This window comes from Mobula hypostoma, chromosome 15 (genome assembly GCF_963921235.1).
Source record: "Mobula hypostoma chromosome 15, sMobHyp1.1, whole genome shotgun sequence".
Taxonomy (NCBI): Eukaryota; Metazoa; Chordata; class Chondrichthyes; order Myliobatiformes; family Myliobatidae; genus Mobula; species Mobula hypostoma.
Window position 1 is genome coordinate 14,948,037 of NC_086111.1, and position 22,153 is coordinate 14,970,189.

The 22,153-nt window shown below is 42.1% G+C and overlaps 2 protein-coding genes across 4 annotated transcripts in view; one reads left to right on the forward strand and one right to left on the reverse strand.

Moving 5' to 3' along the window:
• Positions 1-22,153, forward strand: part of LOC134356709 (E3 ubiquitin-protein ligase RNF123) — a 435,173-nt gene that overhangs the window by 323,044 nt on the left and 89,976 nt on the right. The gene's annotated exons all lie outside the window — the stretch shown is intronic.
• On the reverse strand, positions 14,246-16,817 carry amigo3 (adhesion molecule with Ig-like domain 3). The gene has a single exon (XM_063068371.1). It carries the CDS (start codon positions 16,236-16,238, stop codon positions 14,736-14,738), a length of 1,503 nt encoding a protein of 500 aa, XP_062924441.1. The 5' UTR covers positions 16,239-16,817; the 3' UTR covers positions 14,246-14,735.

Below are 22,153 nucleotides of genomic sequence, written 5' to 3' on the forward strand. Positions count from 1 at the left end.
TTATCTGAAGTTCTCTCTGTTATCTTGGCCTGAATCAACATCACCAAACAGATTTTCTAGCAATCCTGATCATGCTAGGTTTTCAGAATACAATTTAGCTGCCATGCGTTACATCAGTGACAATTCTTCCAAAGTATTTCATTGACTCTAAAGTTCTTATTACAGCTTAGATAACTGAAAGTCAGATATGACATTTTGAAATGATACATCACAGCTGGTATCGTCCATCCCCAGTTATGTACATTGAACTCTTGTCATTAAAATGATAAGCAAATGCACTGGATCTATAGCCTAAGCTCAATCCTTCCCTGAATTGGGTTACACTGAAGACCTTCCTTACCCTCTGTTAACATCAGGTGCAAGGAACTAAAGTGTTGCTACTAGATGTTTTGTTGGAAGTTCAAACTTAAATTACCCCCAGATCACAAATTATTCAGTATAAGGCATTGGTGAAGCCGCACTTGACGTATTGTGTATAATTATGGTCACCCTTCTGTAGAAAAGATGTCATTAAGCTGGAAAGAGTGCAAAGAAGATTAACCAGTGTTGTCAAGACTTGTAGGCCTGAAGGAGAGGTTGGTCAGGCTAGGACTTTATATACTGGAGGATAGGAGACTGAGAGGTGATCTTACAGAGGTGTATAAAATCATGAGGGGTATAAGTAGATGAGTACACTGTCTTTTTCCCAAGTAAAGGAAATCAAAAACTAGGGCTTAGGTTTAAGGTGAGGGCAAAAGATTGAAAAGGGACCCGAGAAGTGACTTCTTCATGCAGAGGGAAGTACATATGTGGAACGAACTACCAGAGAAAGCAGTGAGAGTAATTTCAAGGACAGTTGAACAGGTATTTAGATGGAAAAGGTTTAGACATGGGCCAAATGCAAGTAAATGGGACTAGCTTAGATGGACTACTTGATCGACATGAATGAGTTGGGCCAAAGGGCTTGTTTCCATGCAATATGACTGAATGTCGGCATGAGAATAGTCAAGGAAGTACAGTTGTGCATTTATTACAGTTGCATCTTGCACTTGAACAACCATGGCATCTTCATTTGCCAGACAATAAATAAATAACCGTGGCGGCTCCACATAAATCCACAAGGTTCTTTATCAGTCACCTCTTCAGAAATGGGGCATTGCACTCTCCAGCAGTAATACTGCTGGTCTCTCAGCTTTTTGGAGCTGGCTGATGTCATGTCATTTCTGTGTGAGGGAAAGTGTTCCAATATGTGTAAAAGAAAAGCCAGGTCTGTGAATGTTTACATCAAAACACTCTTAGTGCTAGGTGACAAACTTACCTAATTGAACCTTGCCTGTCAACACCAAGAGTGAAGAGTATACTATCAAACAGGCCATAGGCATAAAATTTAGGAGTATCATTGCACAAACTGATGCCTCTCAGTTACTTGATCCTGTAAATAATACTTACAAATTACAGATGGAATCAGTCATTGTATGTGGAAGATCATCTCTGCTGAATTTGTTTGAAGGAGTTAATCAATGTACACTGGTGCAAAGTTTCTAAGGAACATTATAGAAACTAAACAAAGCAAAAGTTTAATAACTTTTTATGTAGGTTTTTTGTGCAATCAAAATGCTAAAGAGATTATCGAACACAAGCTCTTTGTGTGTCTGCCACTGTGTGTGTACACTCAATTTATTAGGTACATTGGTACACCTGCTCATCAATGTAAATATCTATTCAGCTAATCATGTGACAGCAACTCAAAGTATAAAAGAATGCAGACATAGCCAAGAAGCTGAGTTGTTGTTCAGACCACACATCAGAATGAGGAAGAAATTTGATCTAAGTGACTGACTGTGGAATGGTTGTCGGTGCCAGATGGGGTGGTTTGTGTATCTCAGAATCTGCTGATTTCTTGGGATTTACATGCACAATAGTCTCCAGTTTACAGAGAATGTTGCAAAAAATAAAAGACATCCAGTGAGCAGCAGTTCAGTGGGCAAAAGTATCTTGTTAATGAGAGAAGATAGAGAAAAATGGCCAGACTGGTTCAAGCTGACTGTAAGATGACAGTAACTCAAATTACCATGCCTTACAACAGTGGTGTGTAGCAGAGCATCTCTGAACGCACAACACATCACATCAAACCTTGATGTGAATAGGCTATAGCAGTAGAAGACCATGAACATGAGGTACCTTGTGAAGTGAACACTGAGTGTACATATACATCTACTTTGGAAAGTAGGTCTCAGCGTGATAATACAGAAAAGATTCAATGCTATAGTTAGGGAACAGACGCATTGAATATGGAGATATTTAAGTATGAGGTTAGAGAAACCAAAGCTGATTTAATTAGAACAAAGTTGTTTATTTTCCCTAAGTTAACAATGTTTTTATAAAGACAATGAAAATTTCTTTACTCTTATGGAGGGATTTAATCAAATGGATGCAGCAAAACTATCTCTCTTGATGATTTGTCCAGAACAAGGGGATATAAATATAAATGGAACAAGTAAATCATTTAGGAGCAACTTGTTTACATGATGTGAGTGCCAAATTAGTTAAATATGGGTTTGTTGAAGCAGAGGGTGCTAATTCGCTAGTGAGAGGATTGGTACAGACATGAAGAAGATAAAGGTAGGGTACTGGAGATATTTTGGGATGAGGCATTTAAACTGGGAGAAATCTCATGGAGTATAAGCACTGATACAGACCAAATACACTGGAGTGTCCTTTTCTGTGCTTTAGATTTGACATACAGGTTAAAATAGCTGATAAATGGTTGTCAATAGAGAAATCATGTATGCCACGTCTCTATCATTGACAGAGGACTTTGCATTTCCCAGGTCCTTCACAAAGCATTGATGTCTTCAGCCACTTTGATTGAGAGACAGTTATTCTTCCATGTAATTTCTGCAGGGATCTTAGTATAGTTTACACAAATTATTAGTGTCCTACAAAATGTAATGTGTAGAAAGAGGTTCACAGAGTTGCAAAGACAATGGTGTAATAAAGAGAGACTATAGAATAGTTAGCTCCCCATGATCACAGAGAGCAGTGAGATGTCCAGTCACACCGTGAGTCATGAGATGGCTTGAAACATTGTGAGTAGTGAGGTGCCCAGAGTCACACCAGGCATGTTACGTTAGACTATGGAATGCCTTGACTGTACCTCACCAGCTTTGTTTCTGAGAATAGCATGCCTGGGTTCAGATGTCACTCCCTTTGACAAATCCCAGGTTGCACTGATCTGAGTGGTATGCCTAGTAGGTTTCTAGACCGCTGCTCGTGTGCTGGTGATGCCTTTATTAAAGACATCTTACCTGTTCCACAGAATCACTCTCCTCCCCAAAACTTATTTTCATGTTAAATGGTTCTATTAATTTTTCAGACTCACTATTATGACATAAATCGTCATCAACATTGTTATGGAAACAGTTATGATGTGGGCAACCATGATTATTCTTGGCAATTTTTTCTACAGAAGTGATTTGCCATTGCCTTCTGGGCAGTGTCTTTACAAGATAGGTGATGCCAGCCATTATCAATGCTCTTCAGAGATTGAGTACCCAACTTCAGTGGTTGCATAACCAGGATTTGTGATATGCACCAGCTGCTCATATGACCATCCACCATCTGCTCTAATGGCTTCATGAGACCTTGATCCGTGGGGTGTGGGAGGGAGGGTTAAGCAGGTGCTAGGTTAGTGGAGGAAAGGAGCACCTTTAGTAGAGACGTATCTCCACCCCTGCCACCCATTACCCTATCTATACCCCTCATAATTTTGTATACCTTTATCAAATCTCCCCTTAATCTTCTATATTCTAGGGATTAAAGTGCTAACTTGTTCAACCTTTCCCTATAACTCAGTCCCGAATGCTCATGCATCTTAATAGAATAATGATATGGATTTGGTTAAACATGATTTTGTTTTCATAAAACCATATTGACTCTGCTTAATTGTATTATGATTTCTAAATATCCTGCTATTACTTCAAAGCTAAATGTGACCTGACTGGATCCAAATACCTTTGATCCCTTCCTTTCTTGAATGGGGTGGGGGGAGGCTGTTGGTAGTTGCATTGTGTTTTTCCAATCCTCTGCAAACAAAGTTTTTGGCAGATTATACGCTTAATGATGCATTGCTCATTGTTAATTCAGATAATAGTTTAACTGTAGGGTGAGCTGAACAGAGTCTTGATGGGTGCAAGGGTTAAGAGTGAGCTGCATACTGAGTCTGAGCTACCCAGCAGGTGTGTATATCATGTCAACAGGTAAGTTACCCAGAGGAACATTGGGCTACAGCATCATTAGTGAGTGTGTAGCTGGGGTCACTGAGTAAACTGTTGAAAACTGTAATGGTTAGTAGGTTAATCAGAAACTAAGCTGTGTAATATCACTCAGAATCACACCAGTGGAACTCCAGTAACCTGCTATCCCACTATCTGGAAATGCCAATGGTTCAGCATCTGGCTCGGCAGGTGATGTTTCCTGCACGTCCTTCCTGCTCACTGGAGCTCTGGTCCTCACACTTTCTTCTATAGATGCACAGTGGAGAGTATCCTGACTGGTTGTATCAGGGCCTGGTATGGAAGCACCCACCCCCACGAATGGAAAAGCATAGTGGAAGTAGTGGATACAGCCCAGTCCATCACAGGAAAAACCCTCCCCACCATTAATAAGGAGGGCTGCCACAAGAAAGCACTATCTATTATAAAGGGCATACACCATTCAAGCCGTGCTGTCTTCTTGCTGCTGTCATTGGGAAGGAGATACAGGAGCCTTAGCTCCCAAATTACTAGGTTCAGGTACAATTATTACCCTTCAACCATCAGGCTCCTGAACCAGCGTGGATAACTTCACTCACCTCAACACTGAACTGATCACTGAACACAATCTATGGATTCACTTTGAAGGACTCTAACAATTCATGTTCTTACCATTGTCTGATTGTTTATTAATTTATTTTATATTTGCACAGTTTGTCTTTTGCCCTTTGGTTGCTTGTCAGTCTTTTTTGTGTATAGTTTTTCATTGATTCCATTGTATTTCTTGGTTCTGTAATGCCTGCAAGAAAATGGATCTCAGGGCAGTATATGATGACATTTACTTTTACTTTTTAAACTTCGAACTGTTTAAGTTCACGTGGTTCTGTTGTCTGCACTCCCTTGACACTTACCTGGTTTTGTTTCCTAAACACTCGTTTCTCTGGAAGAATTATTATTTTGCAATGTGAAATTTAAGGAAAAAGTGCTTTAAATGTGTGTTATTGTCTGGAAAATCTGGTTTTTCACCACCTAAGTCTTGAGTGTGCCGATTTAATGGAGTTTTACTGTAGTGTGATAACAGAGTCAACTGCACAGAATCAATCTCTACAGCAGTATTACCACAGAGTGAAATGCACCGTCACAGTTGGCAATCAGAATTGGAAAGGAAGTTTCCAAGTCTCTATTATAGCCAAGGGTGAACTGCACAATATCACGCTACCCTGTAGTATATTTGTAGTACGCACTGAATAATGTTATTGAGAGTGTGATGTACTGAGCCACACCAGACAATAACTTAATCAGAAACTGATTTGCTGTGGTCCAGTAGGAATGAGCCATATGGGCTGGTGCCTGTTATTAACGTAATCAAAAAGCATGCAGCACCAGGTGTAGGGAATGAACTCGAGGAATGATTCTACACGTGAATACAACCATAGGGAGTAAGCTCTTTGGCCACAGGTGTTAAGGCACCAAAGCACTTCTAAACTGACACTTGGCTGCAATGGCACCAGTAAGTGAACCGAGCAGTCACACTGGTTATAAATTGAAGAAAGGTGTGTGTTTACAAAGTCACACTAAATATAATAATGATGTCCTTTAAACCAAGTTAAGAATGCATCTGAGGATTGAGTTTGATGGAATCACACTGAAATGTGCCTTGGTATGAATCACACTGGCTGCAAATGCAAACAATACTTGGAACTGAGAGTGTTTTAAATTTTAGTGTATCAACAGGTCAAGTCTGGTAGAAAAATTCCTGTCTACATTACATTGTTTAAATACCTGTGAGAAAGGAACTGGGAGAAAATTGACTTGGATGTTTTTTATGAGTAACCAGTTGGGTGAGTGAAGGGTTAATCTAATTTGCAGATTTCTGTGTTGATGGATGTTTGTGTCAGAATTGCTTATTATCTCTGTTGACAGCTGCCTATGATTAAATGATGTTAATATTCAGAGGTTGGTGGAAATAGGCTTGTATAATTTAACTGTGCTGTGTCTTTGCCTTTAGAGCACGGAGTATTACTGCCTACTAAACATAACTGAGAATACTGTTGTATCTAGGATCAATTTAAAATGGGAGGGAAAGATAAATGAATGGTTCATCGTGTACGTAAAAATGATTAGACCATTAAAAAGGGTAATTGAACACCAGTGTTTCTGTGGGGCTCTAATTTAGAGCTGTTCAAACTGTGGGTCATTACCTCAAGTGGGATTACAATATCAAAACATAGAATATTACAGCACTGTGCAGGCCCTTTGGCCCACATATTGTGCCGACTTTCTAACCTACTCTAAGATCATTCTAACCCTTCTCTCCTATGCAGCCCTCCATTTTTCTATCAACCATGTGCTGAAGAGTTTCTTAAATATTCCTAATATACCTGCCTCTAACACTGCCACTGGCAGGGCATTCCTTGCACCCACCACTCTGTTAAAACTTATCTCTGACATCCCCCTTTACTTTCCTCCCAAATTCTTCAAATTATGCAGCCTTGTATTAGCTTTTTCTGCATTGGGATAAAGTAAATTGCTGACTTAGCTGGGTCATGATCTGGAGCATCTTGTGAGCCACCATGTTGCCTCATACAACGGTTACAGGAGTTTTGGACCTTGTGTTCCATCCGTCACATTGTTTAGCAGCCTCTCTTCACCCCTTTTGCTGTGTTAATCGAGAGTTGAGGACATTAGTGCCTACCTAAACACCTGACCATGCTGACTCCTGCTTGTGATCTGTTTGACAGCAAGAATTTCCATAATGGGAGAGAGAGGGAACAGAAGCTTTCCTTTCTGCTGTGCTCTGCGGCAGGACCCTGGCAGGGAAGGAGGAAGACAGAGAAATAATATCACTGCATTATCTCCATCTCCTGTGCATTGGCTGGAAGTCAGGTGCTCCATCAGGCAGGAGTATTCATTGCCAGTACTGTTAGTGCCCAGGCCTGTGAGTGAACTCTGCATGTGAATCTTGAAGTTGACTAAATCTACCAGTCAGAATCAGAATCAAGTTTATTATCGCCCCAATGTGTCGTGAAATTTATTAACTTAGCAGCAGCAGTTCAATGCAATACATAACATAGAAGAAGAGGGAGGAAAGTGATAAATAAATAAGTAAATCAAAAGTAAGTGAACAAAACGAATGAGCTTAGACCGTGTCTTAGTACTTGGAGGTATGATATTGTGGCTATTACAGAGGCTTAGATGGCTCAGGGGCAGGAATGGTCACTTAGAGTGCCAGGCTTTAGATATTTCAGAAAGGACAGGGAGGGAGTCAAAAGAGTTGTCACTGTTGATCAGGGATAGTGTCACGGCTGCAGAAAAGGAGGAAGTCAGGGAGGCATTGTCTACTGAGTCTCTGTGGGTGGAAGTTAGGAACAGGAAGGGGTCAATAACTCTACTGGGTGTTTTTTCTAGATCACCCAATAGTAATAGGGACATCGAGGAGCAGATAGGGAGACAGATTCCGGAAAGGTGTAATAATAATAAGGTTGTCATGGTGGGAGATTTTAATTTCCCAAATATTGATTGGCATCTCCCTAGAGCAAGGGGTTTAGATGGGGTAGAGTTTGTTAGGTGTATTCAGGAAGGTTTCTTGACACAATAGGTCGATAAGCCGACAAGAAGAGAGGCTGTACTTGATCTGGTATAGGGAAATGAACCTGGTCAGGTATCAGATCTCTCAGTGGGAGAGCGTTTTGGAGATAGAGATCACAATTCTCTCTCCTTTACCATTAGAGAGGGATAGGAACAGACAAATTAGGAAAGCGTTTATTTGGAGTAAAGTGAAATATGAGGCTATCAAGCAGGAACTTGGAAGCATAAATTAGGAACAGATGTTCTCAGGGAGATGTACGGCAGAAATGTGGCAATTGTTCAGGGGATATTTACGTGGTGTTCTGCATAGGTACGTTCCAATGAGACAGGGAAAGGATGGTAGGGTACAGGAACTGTGGTGTACAAAGACTGTTGTAAATCCAGTCAAGAAGAAAAGGAAAGCTTACGAAAGGTTCAAAAAACTAGGTAATGATAGAGATCTAGATGATTATAAGGCTAGTAGGAAGGAGCTTAAGAATGAAATTAGGAGAGCCAGAAGGGGCCAAGAGAAGGCCTTGGTGGGCAGGATTATGGAAAACCCCAAGGCATTCTACAAATGTGTGAAGAGCAAGAGGATAAGACCTGAGAGAATAGGACCAAATCATGTGTAACAGTGGAAAAGTGTGTATGGAACCAGAGAAGATAGCAGAGGTATTTAATGAATACTTTGCTTCAGTATTCACTTCGGAAAAGGATCTTGGCGGTTGTTGGAATGACTTACAGAAGACTAAAAATCTTGAGCATATAGATATTAAGAAAGAGGATGTGCTGGAGCTTTGCTGAGCCTCTGGCGATAATCTTTGCATCATCAGTGGGGATGGGTGAGGTTCCGGAAGATTAGAGGGTTGTGGATGTTGTTTCATTATTCAAAAAGGGAGTAGTGCTAGCCCAGGAAATTATAGACCAGTGAATCTTACTTCAGTGGTTGGTGAGTTGACGGAAAAGATCCTGAGAGGCAGGGAGTTTATGAACATTTGGAGAGGTATAATATGATTAGGAATAGTCAGCATGTCTTTATCAAAGGCAGGTCATGCCTTACAAGCCTGATTGAATTTTTTGAGGATGTGACTAAACACATGGATGAAGGTATACCAGTAGATGTAGTGTATATGGATTTCAGCAAGGCATTTGATAAGGTACCCCATGAAAGGCTTATTGAGAAAGTAAGAAGGCATTGGGATCCAAGGGTACATTACTTTGTGAATCCAGAATTGGCTTGTCCACAGAAGGCAAAGAGTGGTTGTTGACGGGTCATATTCTGCATGGAGGTCGGTGACCAGAGGTGTGCCTCAGGGATCTGTTCTGGGACCCCTTCTGTTCATGACCTGGATGAGGAAGTGGAGGGATGGGTTAGTAAATTTACTGATGACACAAAGGTCAGAGGTTACAGCAGGACATTGATAGGATGCAAACCTGGGCTGAGAAACGGCAGGGGGAGTTCAACCCAGATAAGTGTGAGGTGGTTCATTGGTTCATTTTGGTAGGTTAGATATGATGGCATAATATCGTATTAATGGTAAGACTCTAGGCAGTGTGTAGGATCAGAGGGATCCTGGGGTCCAAGTCCAAAGCTGCTACACAATTTGACTTTGTGGTTGAGAAAGCATATGGGGCATTGGCCGCCTTCAACTGTGGGACTGAGTTTAGGGGCCAAAAAGTAATATTGGAGCTATTATATAGAACCTTGTTCAGACCCCACTTGGAGTACTGTGCTCAGTTCTGGTCGCCTCACTACAGGAAGGATGTGGAAACTACAGAAATGGTGCAGAGGAGATTACAAGGATGTTACCTGGATTGGGAAGCATGCCTTTATGAGAATAGGTAAGTGAACTCGGCCTTTTCTCCTTGGAACGACGGAGAATGAGAGGTGACCTGATAGAAGTGTATAAGATGATGAGAAGCATTGATTGTGTGGATGGTCAGAGGATTTTTCCCAGGGCTGAAATAGCTAACATGAGAGGGCACTGTTTTAAGGTGCTGGGAAGAAGGCACAGAGGAGATATCAGGGGTAAGTTTTTTAAGCAGAGAGTGGTGAGTGTGTGAAATGGGCTGCCGGCCACAGTAGTGGAAGTGGAAACAATAAGTTCCTTTAAGAGACTCCTGGGTATGTACATGGAGGTCAGAAAAATAAAAGGCTATGGGTAACCCTAGGTAATTTCTAAAGTAAGTACATGTTCGGCACAGCTTTATATGCTGAAGGGCCTATATTGTGCTGTAGGTTTTCTATGTTTCTAATTACAGTGTATGTACAAACGTTTGTATATAGAATAGATTAAAAATTGTGCAAAAACAGAAATAATATATATTTAAAAAGTGAGGTAGTGTTCATGGGTTCAATGTCCATGTAGGAATCGAATGGCAGAGGGGAAGAAGCTGTTCCTGAATCGCTGAGTATGTGCCTTCAGGCTTCTGTACCTCCTACCTAATGGTAACAATGAGAAAAGGGCATGCCCTGAGTGCTGGGAGTCTTTACTAATGGACGCTGCCTTTCTGAGACACTGCTCCTTGAAGATGCCTTGGGTACTTTGTAGGCTGGTACCCAAGGTGGAGCCGACTAAATTTATAACCCTCTGTAGCTTCTTTTGGTCCTGTGCAGCAGCCCCCCTCCCCCAACATACCAGACAGTGATGCAGCCTGTCAGAAGGTTCTCCACGGTACATCTACAGAAAATTTTGAGTGTTTTTGTTGACATACTAAATCTCTTCAAACTCTCAATGAAGTATCGTCGCTACTTTGACACCCAGGAAACTGAAACTGCTCAGTTGCTCCACTTTTGATTCCTCTATGAGGATTGGTATGTGTTTCTTAGTCTTACCCTTCCTGAAGTCTGCAATCAGCTCTTTTGTCTTACTGATGTTGTGTGCAAGGTTGTTGCTGCGACACCACTCCACTAGTTGGCGTATCTCACCCCTGTATGCCCTCTTGTCTCCATCTGAGATTCTACCAACATTGGGTGTATCATCAGCAAATTTATAGATGGTATTTGAGCTCTGCTTAGCCACACAGTCATGGGTATAGAGAGAGTAGAGCAGTGGGCTAAGTACACACCCCTGAGGTGTGCCAATGGAAAAAGTAATGGTTTGTCACATTTCAAAGACTCTAGTTAAGATTCCAGTACTGAGGGCGTGGTGCACTATCATAGCTCCCATCTTTAAACCAGAACTGTGACTTCTCTCTCAGACACAGGTAACTGATCCTAAAACAATATTTGTAGAATTTGTAGAATTCTAACTCATTGCATCACCATCTGGTACGGAGGGACCATTAGACCATAAAACATAGAAGCAGGCTTTTCAGCCCATCGAGTCTGCTCCTTCATTCCATCATGGCTGATCCCGGATCCCACTCAACCCCATACACTTGCCTTCTCACCATATCCTTTGATGTCCTAACGGATCAGGAAACAATCAACTTCCACCTTAAATATAAGCACCGACTTGACCTCCACACAGTCTGTGGCAGAGCATTCCACTGATTTACTACTCTCTGGTTGAAAAAAAATCCTCCTCCTGTTTTCTATTCTAATGGGTCGCCCCTCAATTTTGAGGCTGTGCTCTCTAGTTCTAGATACCCTCACCATAGGAAATATCCTCTCCTCATCCACCCTGCCTAGTTCTTTCAATATTCGGTAGGTTTCAATGAGATCCCCCTGCATTCTTCTAAATTCCAGTGAGTACAGGCCCAAAGCTGCCAAATGCTGCTAACATGTTAACCCTTTCATTCCTGGAATCATCCTTGTAAACCTCCTCTGAACTCTCTCCAATGACAGCACATCCTTTCTGAGATATAGGACCCAAAACTGTTGACAATACTCCAAGTGCAGCCTGACTAGTGTTTTATAAAGTCTCAACATTATCTCCTTGCTTTTATGTTCTATTTCCCTTGAAATAAATGCCAACATTGCATTTGCCCTCTTTACCATAGACTCAACCTGTAAATTAACCTTCTGGGAGACTCCTAAGTCCCTCTGCGTCTCTGATGTTTGAATCTTCTCCTCATTTAGATAATAGTCCGCACTATTGTTCCTTTTACCGAAGTGCATTATCATACATTTCCCAGAACTATATTCCATCTGCTACACACATCAAAGTTGCTGGTGAACACAGCAGGCCAGGCAGCATCTCTAGGAAGAGGTACAGTCGATGTTTCAGGCAGAGACCCTTCGTCAGGACTGGGTCCTGATGAAGGGTCTCGGCCGGAAACGTCGACTATACCTTTTTCTAGAGAAGCTGCTTTGCCTGCTGAGTTCACCAGCAACTTTGATGTGTGTTGCTTGAATTTCCAGCATCTGCAGAATTCCTCATGGTTCCATCTGCTACTTTTTTTCCCATTCTTCCAAGTTGTTTGGCCCGCTGCAGTCGTGTTGCTTCCTCAGCACTACCTAACCCTCCACCTACCTTTGTATCATCGACAAGCTTTGCCACAAAGCCATCAATTCCATTATCTAAATTATTGACAAACAATGTGAAAAACAGTGGTCCCATACTGTTCCCTGAGAAACATCACCAGTCGTCGGCTGCCAACCAGTAAGGCCCCTTTTAATCCCACTCGCTGCCTCCTGCCTGTTTTCCATTCCGCTATCCATGCCAGTATCTGTCCTGAAATGCCACTGCACAGGATTGGATAAGGCTGCAAAGGGTTGTAGATTCAGCCAGCTCCGAGCCTCCCCACCATCGAAGACATCTTCAAAAGACAGTGGCCCAAAAGGTAGCATCTATTAAGGACCCACAACACTTAGGACATACCTCCTTCTCATTACTACAATCAGAGAGGAGGTACAGAAACCTAAAGAGACCCACTATAGCATTTAGGAAGTTTCTACCATTTAGGACAACACTATATTGATTGGCCTACTCTCAAACAATAACGAGGTGGCCTACAGGGATGGAGACATCTCTCCGACACAGTGGTGTGAAGAAGGCAACCTCCCCCTCAGTATTGCAAAAACAAAGGTGCTGGTTGTGAATTACAGGAGGAATGGAGATGGGCTAACTCCTGTTGACATCAATGGATCTGGGGTTGAGAGGATAAACAGCTTTAAGTTCCTCAGCATCCACATCACCGAGGACTCACGTGGTCTGTATACGCGAACTGTGTGGTGAAAAAGGTACAACAGCGCCTCTTACATCTTAGACAGTTGAAGAAGTTTGGTATGGGCCCCAAAATGCTAAAAACTTTCTACAGGGGCAAAATTGAGAGCATCCTGACTGACTGCATCACTGCCTGGTATGGGAACTGTACCTCCCTTAATCGCAGGGTTCTGTAGAGAGTGGTGCAGACACTGTAGTTGTGAACTTGCCATGATTCAGGACATTTAGAAAGACAGGTGTGTCAAAAGGGCCCACAGGATTATTGGGGACTTGAGTCACCCCAAAACAATCAATTCCAGCTGCTACCATCTGGGAAACGGTACCGCAGCATAACAGCCAGGAACAGCAGGCTCCGGGACAGCTTCTTCCACCTGGCCATCAGACTGATTAACTCATGCTGATTTGAGTGTATTTCTATGTTACATTGACTGTTCTATTTCTTATAAATTACTATGATTGCACATTTAGACGGAGATGTAACGTAAAGATTTTTACTCCTTGTGTATGTGAAGGATGTAAGAAATAAAGTCAATTCAATTCAATTCCCCTCCACCATCAAATTTCTGTATGGACAACGTATCCATGAGCACTACCTCACTATTTTTGCTGTCTTTTTACACTACTTATATATAGCAAAACAACAAATTTCACGACATGTCAGTGATAATAATCCTGATTCTGATTCTGTTTCTGATATCCAGGAGATTTTTACAGTATCTGCACTAATATTAATCATTCAGTATCACTGTTATCTGATCATCATCACATCTGTGCAATGTAACATGTTGCTGTCTTGGAGTTATATGATATTTCGAGAGTTAAAATCAGGTTATATTGGAAAATAGTTAGCGAAGCAGCAGTTTGCTTGTAAACCAGTATTAAAGTTCTGATGTGTTTCCTTCAAGTACTATTAATAATATTGCTGTCTTTAAAAACAGAAAACCCTATGTTTATTTCTTTCCCTATTTTCCATGTCCTCTTTTTTTCTACCTTTCTGTGGCTGTGGGTAGTTTACAAAATGATCTGAAAACACCTGATGCCTGAGGTGACCCCCTCCCTTCCAATAAGTTCCATCAAGCTGTGTTCTTACAAAATGGTTAAGCAAAAAAAATGAGATGGAAGAGTTGATAGAAAATTATAACAAATCGATTTTGCAAGTCTTTCTAAATTTTTCCCTTTCTTAAAAATAGGCTAAAATGAAGCTGAGAGCACTTCCATATTCTGTAACAGCAGCACCAATAACATGCATCCTTTGTTAATCTCTGTCCATTCATCTGATCTATGAGATATACAGGAGTAGAAACAAATCATATTATTTATTATAAATCAGGCCCTATTAAGGATTACATCATTGCAGAGGATATGGAATACATGATATAATACAATGCTTTGTTAAATACTATATGTATGCAATTAGGACAATATATTTGATAGAATAGTTCCTTCATTTAGCATCAGTTGAAAAGTTCTGGTAAGTGTCTGGCCTCCCTTATCCCACATCTTTCCTGTTGTTGCTCCTGTCACTGGCTGGAGGGAGACTTCTGCCAAACACAAGGCACCAGGATGAGTGGTGAGATCCACTCCAACCCTGTGAGGAGCGCAAAGAGCTGTAATTTGCACAATACCATTACCTACATTTCCCAACACAGGGTGCTGTTGAATGACTTGTGCCAGAACTACTCGTAAACTTATAGAAGTGCATTTTGGTGTATGATATCGAGTGCTGGTGCATAGCATCACTTGGGTACTTGACTCACACCAGTAATGCTCAGTGAGTAGATTGGGTTACTCAGTACATGGAAAACCTTTCTATCCTCACAAGAACCTAGGGCATAATGGGAGTGTCTGAAAAGACTGAACTGATGGAGTCTGAGTCTGATTTCAATTGGAGGATTTTCGGGTTTTTGATGTCTGGGAAATCCTCACTGATAGCAAGCCGTATCTTGCCATTCTGACAGTCCTTTACGGGCTCTAAGAACACCACGTGCTTTCCGCCAGCTTTGCGGCCAGCTTCATCATTGCAGGGCGGGGTGGCACTTAGTATCGAGGAGCGGGCACTGCACTCGTTTGGCAGGGTGGGGTTCTGCGATGGCCTGCAGCGGCAATGGCATGGAGTCAGAAATAAATATATGAGCACCAAGACGAGGCTCACCACACACCCTAGGAGAGTGGTGAGTCCCGTGTTGAAGCCTTCGCTATTGTGCTTTCCGTGGATTACGGTGACATTGACCTCATGGGTGTCGTTGCGCTTCAACCACTTGTTGGTTGCTATGCATGTGTAGATACCAGAGTCCTCTTTACGGGCCTTACGGATCTCCAGACTCCCGTTGGAGTAGAGTTTGATCATCTGGTTGAAGTTGTTTGTGATAAGTTCTTTGTTCGGTGAAATCCACAGGTAGGTTGTCTGCTCACCCCGCAGGCTGGTCTCGCAGGTAATCAACGCTGGCTTCCCCACCTCCCCCATGAAGTTGGCGTCTCCCGTGCTGATCGATTCTTGGCCAACAAGGGTGCAGTTCTCAAACATCTTGCGGTGCTTCAGGAAGCGCAGTGAGGCTGCGGGTCGCCTAAGGACCAGGCAGGTGTGCTCCTCTCGGAAGTCCTGAACGGAGTTAAATCCGCTTTTCTCCCAGTGCAGGAACATGCTGTACAGGGTACAATCACATGTGAAAGGGTTGTTGTGAAGATAGAGTCCATTCTTAATAGTCTGAGGCAATGCAGTCACCTCATCAATGGGAATGGAAGAGAGCTTGTTGGAGGAGATGTCCATTATCTTCAGCTGAGGCAGGCTGTTGTCCTGCATTGCACTGAAAGGAAAATCGGTCAGCTGGTTCCAGCTGAGATACACCTTCTGCACGTTGCTGAGAGCAGGCAAGGCATCACTGTCCACCTGCTGTATCTTGTTGTTGTAAAGCAGCAGCTCTTGCAGATTGGTCAGTTCCTGGAAGAAGTGTTTCTCCACTGAGTGCAGCCTGTTGGAGGACAGGTCCAGGTGCGTAAGCCGGGAGGCATTACGGAAGGCCCCTACTGCAATGTGACTGATGTGGTTGTTCCCAACTCGGAGCATGTGCAAACGAGGTAGCTGAGCCAGCCATCTGTCCTGCAGCTGATGGAAGCTGTTGTGACTTAGGTCCAAGCTAGTTGCAGTGTTGGGGAGTCCAGGAGGGAGCATGGACAGACTCCGACTAACACAGCTCAGCAGGTCCGAGGCACAGATGCATACCCCAGGACAAGCATGGAGGCTGGCTTTTACTCCCTTGGAGATTGAATCCGATAACAACTTTGCTATTAGCCACCACAGAGCTAGAATCACCAGTCCGGGACTACTCATGGTGTTACACTCTTGAGAGCTGTGGTGAAGTTTACCAGGAGTTAATCAGACTCTTTCATTTCACATCAGGTTCAGCATTAAACGATGGACCGTGAACTACACAGGGATCCGCATATTGCGGGGTTGCCGCTTTTTAGAGTTCAGTGCTGCATGTCTAACCACACTGACGGTGGCTATATTAATGTGATGGCATAATATCACAATATTAATTCACACAGGACATTTCCCTGCATTGTCTTTTAATGAAAGTACTTACAGCTGATAATTTTCTTCAGACCAGTTAGTATCCGTCTTTCATCTTGGCAGAGTTGCGACTGCTGCTGACTCGGGAGCACATCTGCACACATACAGTGTCATCAATTGTTAAATTCCCTTCTCTGTAGTCTCTAGGCAAATGAAGTTGCACAGAACATGCAGGTAGCAAGTGCAAAATAAATGATGAAGTCTTTTATCCCTTGATGCTTTTGCTTCGGTCACTTGTTTCCCTCTGGGCGGATCTTTAAACCTCGACACATCATCCCTCGGCAGCAATTCATAACTTTCTGCTTTGGCTCATGACGAGTATGAAGCTCCGTGCAATCCCACAGCCTGTATATAATTGATCTCTCTCAATTTAAACTGGTGTGGATAGGAGGCTCGCTGAGAGTGAGGCTTGATGCTGATTGGTGGCCAGTAGTTGGGGCAATGTTTTAAGTAGGTCTCAATGCAGTGGTGCACAACCACTGTGCACCACTAGTCGGTGGGAGTGAGCTGCAAACAGCACCCATTTTTCTCAGCAATGCAAAGTCAAAGGCAGCCTAAAGCTGCTATAATACCCTGGGATTTAAAATGAATAGGAATGCATAAAGGTGTAAGGACAAAAACATTAGGATTGAGACTAACACTCTGAGTGAAAGAGAGTCATTGCGAAGGCACCATAACAAGAGAAGTGGAAACGTGCTTCCTACTTCATGATGATGATTATGGAGTTTGCACACTTTTCTAGGATGAGTTGCCATTATGGCTCGTAAACAACATTGGGTGTGAGATCCAGAGCTCGGTGCTTCTTGCTGAATGGGTGATCATCTGATTGTGCTGTGCAGAACTCCCAGACAGAGCAGACAGTCTTCAGATATCTTTCAATGCTGTTCTTGATCCAGGTCCCCAATAGAACAGCGAAGGGGACCATTGTTGAGTTGTGGCTCACTCGCTATGGAATACATTGCTTCAAATGTACTGTTAGGCTCATATTGTAGGTTCAAATCCCAGCCCCTTTCTTTCTGATTCATCACACTGGAGTATAAATGCATTAGCTCCTGTCCTTCTGCTGGTTGGTAATATGTTGCATTTTCTGCTTATTACACAGCATGTGCACCTGCCCCAGTGATAGAATGATCACAGTGATATGTAAAGTTTAGACAGTGCTGTGTCCAGGGCACCAGGAGCCATATCTGGTTCCTCTGCATCAGAGTTTATTGTTTTTCCCTGGAAATCTGTTGTTTCAGCAAGTCAGGATTCCACTGCAGCGAATTGGCATCTGCTGCAGCAATGACTTTGATCTGCTTGTTGCCGGCTGCTGGTGTGTTCTCTTACTTAAAACTTCTGTCTTTGAAGTGAGTGGCAAGATAAGGCCCAGTCTGCTTGTTTGTATAAAATGTTCGTGTGGCGATATTTTGAAGGTCTTGGCAGTCAAAGCTGTCTCCCTCAGGAAAATCATTATCAGGATTATCAAATCATTATCACGTTGTTGTTCGTAGGATTTTGTTACAAACATGTTGGTTCCGAGATTTCTCCTTGCAGCAGAAACTGTACCTGAAAATAAAACTTAATTGACTGTGAAGCATTTGGAGAGCCCTCTTTGCATTGGGGAATTCAGCTTATAAGTAACACATGGCACTCATGGGCAGGTCTGCCAGCGTACAACGCTCTTCCTCAACCTGGGCCTCTATTTATAGAAATGCCAAGAAAATGGAAAATTCTCGTCATAGTTGTTACTGGGTGGAGTTCAGAAACACTTAAGTTGCCCTCCGAGGGCTAACATGAAGCATTTGGAAAACAGGTAAGGGCACAAATGTCCCTTGATCCAATTATGTGAAACCCAAATGGAATTGCACAGTACAAACACTGCAGGTAATTGGCACCTAATGAGGGGGGGCTTTTGCATTTTTCACCACTTACAAATTTAGAATTTGCTTGTTGGTTTGCCTTGTCCATTTCCGCTGCTACTTTATTTCAGTCTGACTACTGAAGTTATCTGAGGGATTGGATTAGAAAAGTTCCTAATGTGTGTAAAAGCTTATTCCCAAGTCATAGCTTTGCAATATGTTATTACATAATGAGGAGCCTGTTCCTATGTATTGAATTGAGTTGTTTAGTTGAGTAATTTAGATTGACTACCAATCAATACAAAATGGATCCTCTCCTGTGGAGAAAGAGAAAATATATTTACCTACCATCTTAATGGCTTATAAATATCATTGTAGTGCGTTATTCTCTCTAGCGATTGCTGAGTCCTGTACTGTATCGGTGAAATATATCCCGTAATATGAGACCAGCAGTAATGTTACGTCTACTCACTACATAATATATTCCAAGTGACATTCAGAGGAATGTAATGGGGCATCAGCAAGGACAGACAGGATAATAGCTTTCCTGCTTCTGTTTTTTTAACCTTTGCATCATTACTGAAGCTATTATTAGTGCATAGTTATACAGGTACCCTTCATCCTGTCATACTGCAGCCAAATATGAGCCCAGTACAAGCGGGATATTCACCTCCAGGCCTCTAGCTATAATGCCCATTATTTGCACGGTCCAGCACTAATTCCTGCAAACTTGAACTAGGAGAGGCAATCCCAAAGAATGCAATTGGAGCCGAACCCCAAATGAGAGTGTGGATTACACTGGGGATCTTGTGGTCAAAATAGCTTAATAATACACTGGCCAGTCCTGAAAACTGGAAGGGTTATAACTAAGCTAACAGTTATTTTAATAGTGATTCAGCTGGTATAGCTGCTGCCTCACAGCTCCAAGCAACCTGGGTTTAATCTTAACATTTGCTGCTATCTGCAGTAAGTTTGCACATTCTGTCTGATTCTTTTCTCCTGCAAAATGAAATCTGCTGATTGTAGGTTAATTGAATAAAGTCATTGCCCTAACACATACTGGTCGACTCTGTGGGGAGAATAGGTACAGGGAAATTAAGTGGGGGATTCAGATCCCTCTGGCAGCCACTTATTTGATGGGCCAAATAGCCTCCTATATGAGTAATTCAAGCAAACAGAGCAGCAAGATTCTGCCATTGGTATTGCATTCAGTATTTAGAGACCTGTTTGTTAATAATCTACAACAGAATTTAATTTTGAGAAGATTAAGAGGCTTGAGCATATGCTGCACATGAGAGCCACTCATCATCATTCTCCTCGAGGATGCAAATGAACTGGGAATGAGGAGAGAATTTTATTCACTTGGTCTGATGAGCTGTTTGAGAAAGCACTGTTTGGAAGAGTAATGGAATCAGAAACAATAGTAACTAGCAAGAAGGGATTTAATAAGACCTGAAACTGGTGTGTTGGCCTTCATTATTCAGAAGATTGTGTTCAAGAGCTGCAAGGTAATTTTGCAGCTCTGTAAAGCTCTGGTTCGACCACACTTGGAATATTGTGTTCAGTTCTGGTTTCCCCATTGTAGGAAGCTTAAGGCAGAGTGTAGTGGAGATTTACCAGGAGGGCATGTCTTATCAGGATAGACTGAGTCAGTTAGGGCTTTCCTCTTTGAAGCAAAGGAGGACGGGTGGTGCCTTGATAGAGGTGTACAAGATGATATGAGGCATTGATCAAGTCCAGAGATGTCCTTTTCCTAGGCAGGAATGGCTTGTACGAGGGGGCATATTTTTAAGTAATTGGAAGAATGTCAAGAGGTAAGTTTTCTTTTACACAAGTAGTGGGTGCGTGCGCTGCCAGGGGTCGTGGTAGCTGCAGATATATTGGGTACATTTAAGAAACTCTGAGCTAGGCACATGATGATAGAAAAATGGAGAGCTACATATGAAGGAAGAGTTAGATTGATCTTAGAGTAGGTTAAAAGGCTGGTACAGCATTGTGGGCCGAAGGACTTGTACTGTGCTGTTGTGCTCTCTGTAAAGGTAACATGTGTAAGGGGTTATTGGGAAAGAACAGGGAAGTGGATGTAAATTCTCCCTTCAAAGTGTCAGCACAAATGTGAAAGTCCAAGTGAACTCCACTGCTGCATCGTTCCACGTTCTTGTGACTCTCCTGATACTTGGTTATTAAACGTTAGATTGTGACAATACCTAAAACACATATTGCCCCATAAATTACTCCTCCTGCAGTTGGATTTGAGGGTCAAAATTGACTCCTTTTGCCTTTGCCTCAGATATACCAGTTTCTTTCACTTTCTCTCTAAGATGATGGCACACAATTTTTTGTAAGACGTGCTAGACTGATAGTTCAAAATATTTCCAAAGGCCACTCATGATTTCTTACTATGAACTCCTTATTCACTTTTCACATATTTTCCTCCATTTTCTGGATTTTTTTTGTATCTTCCTCAAAGCTGGACACAAAATATTTGTTTAATTTCCTTGCTATTTCCCAATATAATATCTCTTGTCTCATTCTGTTAGTGACCCAGATTAACTTACTCTTCTTAAATATCTATAAAAAAAACTTTAACTCTTTGTTTCTGTTTCTATGTTTATGGCTGGTGTGCTCCCATATTCTGCCTGTTCTTTCCTTACTAATGCTTTTGTCTTTATTGAATTCTGAAATAATCCCACTCCTCGGCTTCTTTTAGCAATATCTTTAGCCCTTTTCTTTTATCTGATATTAACTTTGATATTTCTTCTTGGCACCAGCATTGGGCAAGCTAACAGGTTTTGGGTTCATGCAGCATTATGCTTACATCAGTACCCACACTAGAGTACCATCGTGTTAAACAGTGAAGATCAAAGATGGAGAAAATCTGCAGATGCTGGAAATCCAAGCAACACACACAAAGTGCTGGAGGAACTCAGCAGGCTGGGCAGCATCTATGGAAAAGAGTAAACAATCGATGTTTCGGGCTGAGAACCTTCATCCGGACTAATGTAACTCCTCCTAGAGATGCTGCATAACCTCCAGAGTGTTCCTACAATTTTCTGTTTTATTTCAGAGAGTCATGCATCTTGGAAACAGGTCTTTAGGTGCAACTGGTCCATGCTGATGGAGATTTCCAGCATCTGCAATTTATTGATGTTTAGTGATAGACCTAGGTGCATCATCATACACTGTGTAGTCAAATATTGTAGTCTGACTTTCTTACAGTGTTTGTACTTTCCAATGTGGTATCCCAGATCTAGGATGAGATATGCTCTTGGATCAGCACTTAGGCGAAGGAGATCAGCCTGAGTAAAACGTGGGCTCTTGGTTCTTAATTTATGATGTTCTAAATTCTAACTTATAACATAGTAGATTAACCAACTAAATTACTGAACGGTGTTTAAGTTCTAACACTGGTACGTCATGTCTCCACACCTTTCCTCTCAGCTTCTGTTAGTTTGAAGGGAAAAATGGCTTCCCTGTCAACATCAAATACAGCATTCAGATTTGCTTTCACATATGCAACTGTTGATATTCTCATGGCTTGGTAGCTAGTACGGAGAAGATCCAAGAGCAAAATTGTGTGTCTGTGTTGTGCAGCATAGGTCTGAGATTAAGGGCTGGATGGCTGAGAAATTCATCCAGCTTTACCGTGAGAAATCAGAAGTAATTTTCTTCAGCTCCCAACCAGACCTCCTCAATATTGCCCATGACACAATGTCTACCTGACTTGCTCTCTCTGGTCCAGTTCACCTGCAGCCTGGAAACACCAATGCCCAGGAGTACAGAAGTCTACAGAAAGTGATGGATATAGTCCAGTCTAACACAGGCAAAGCC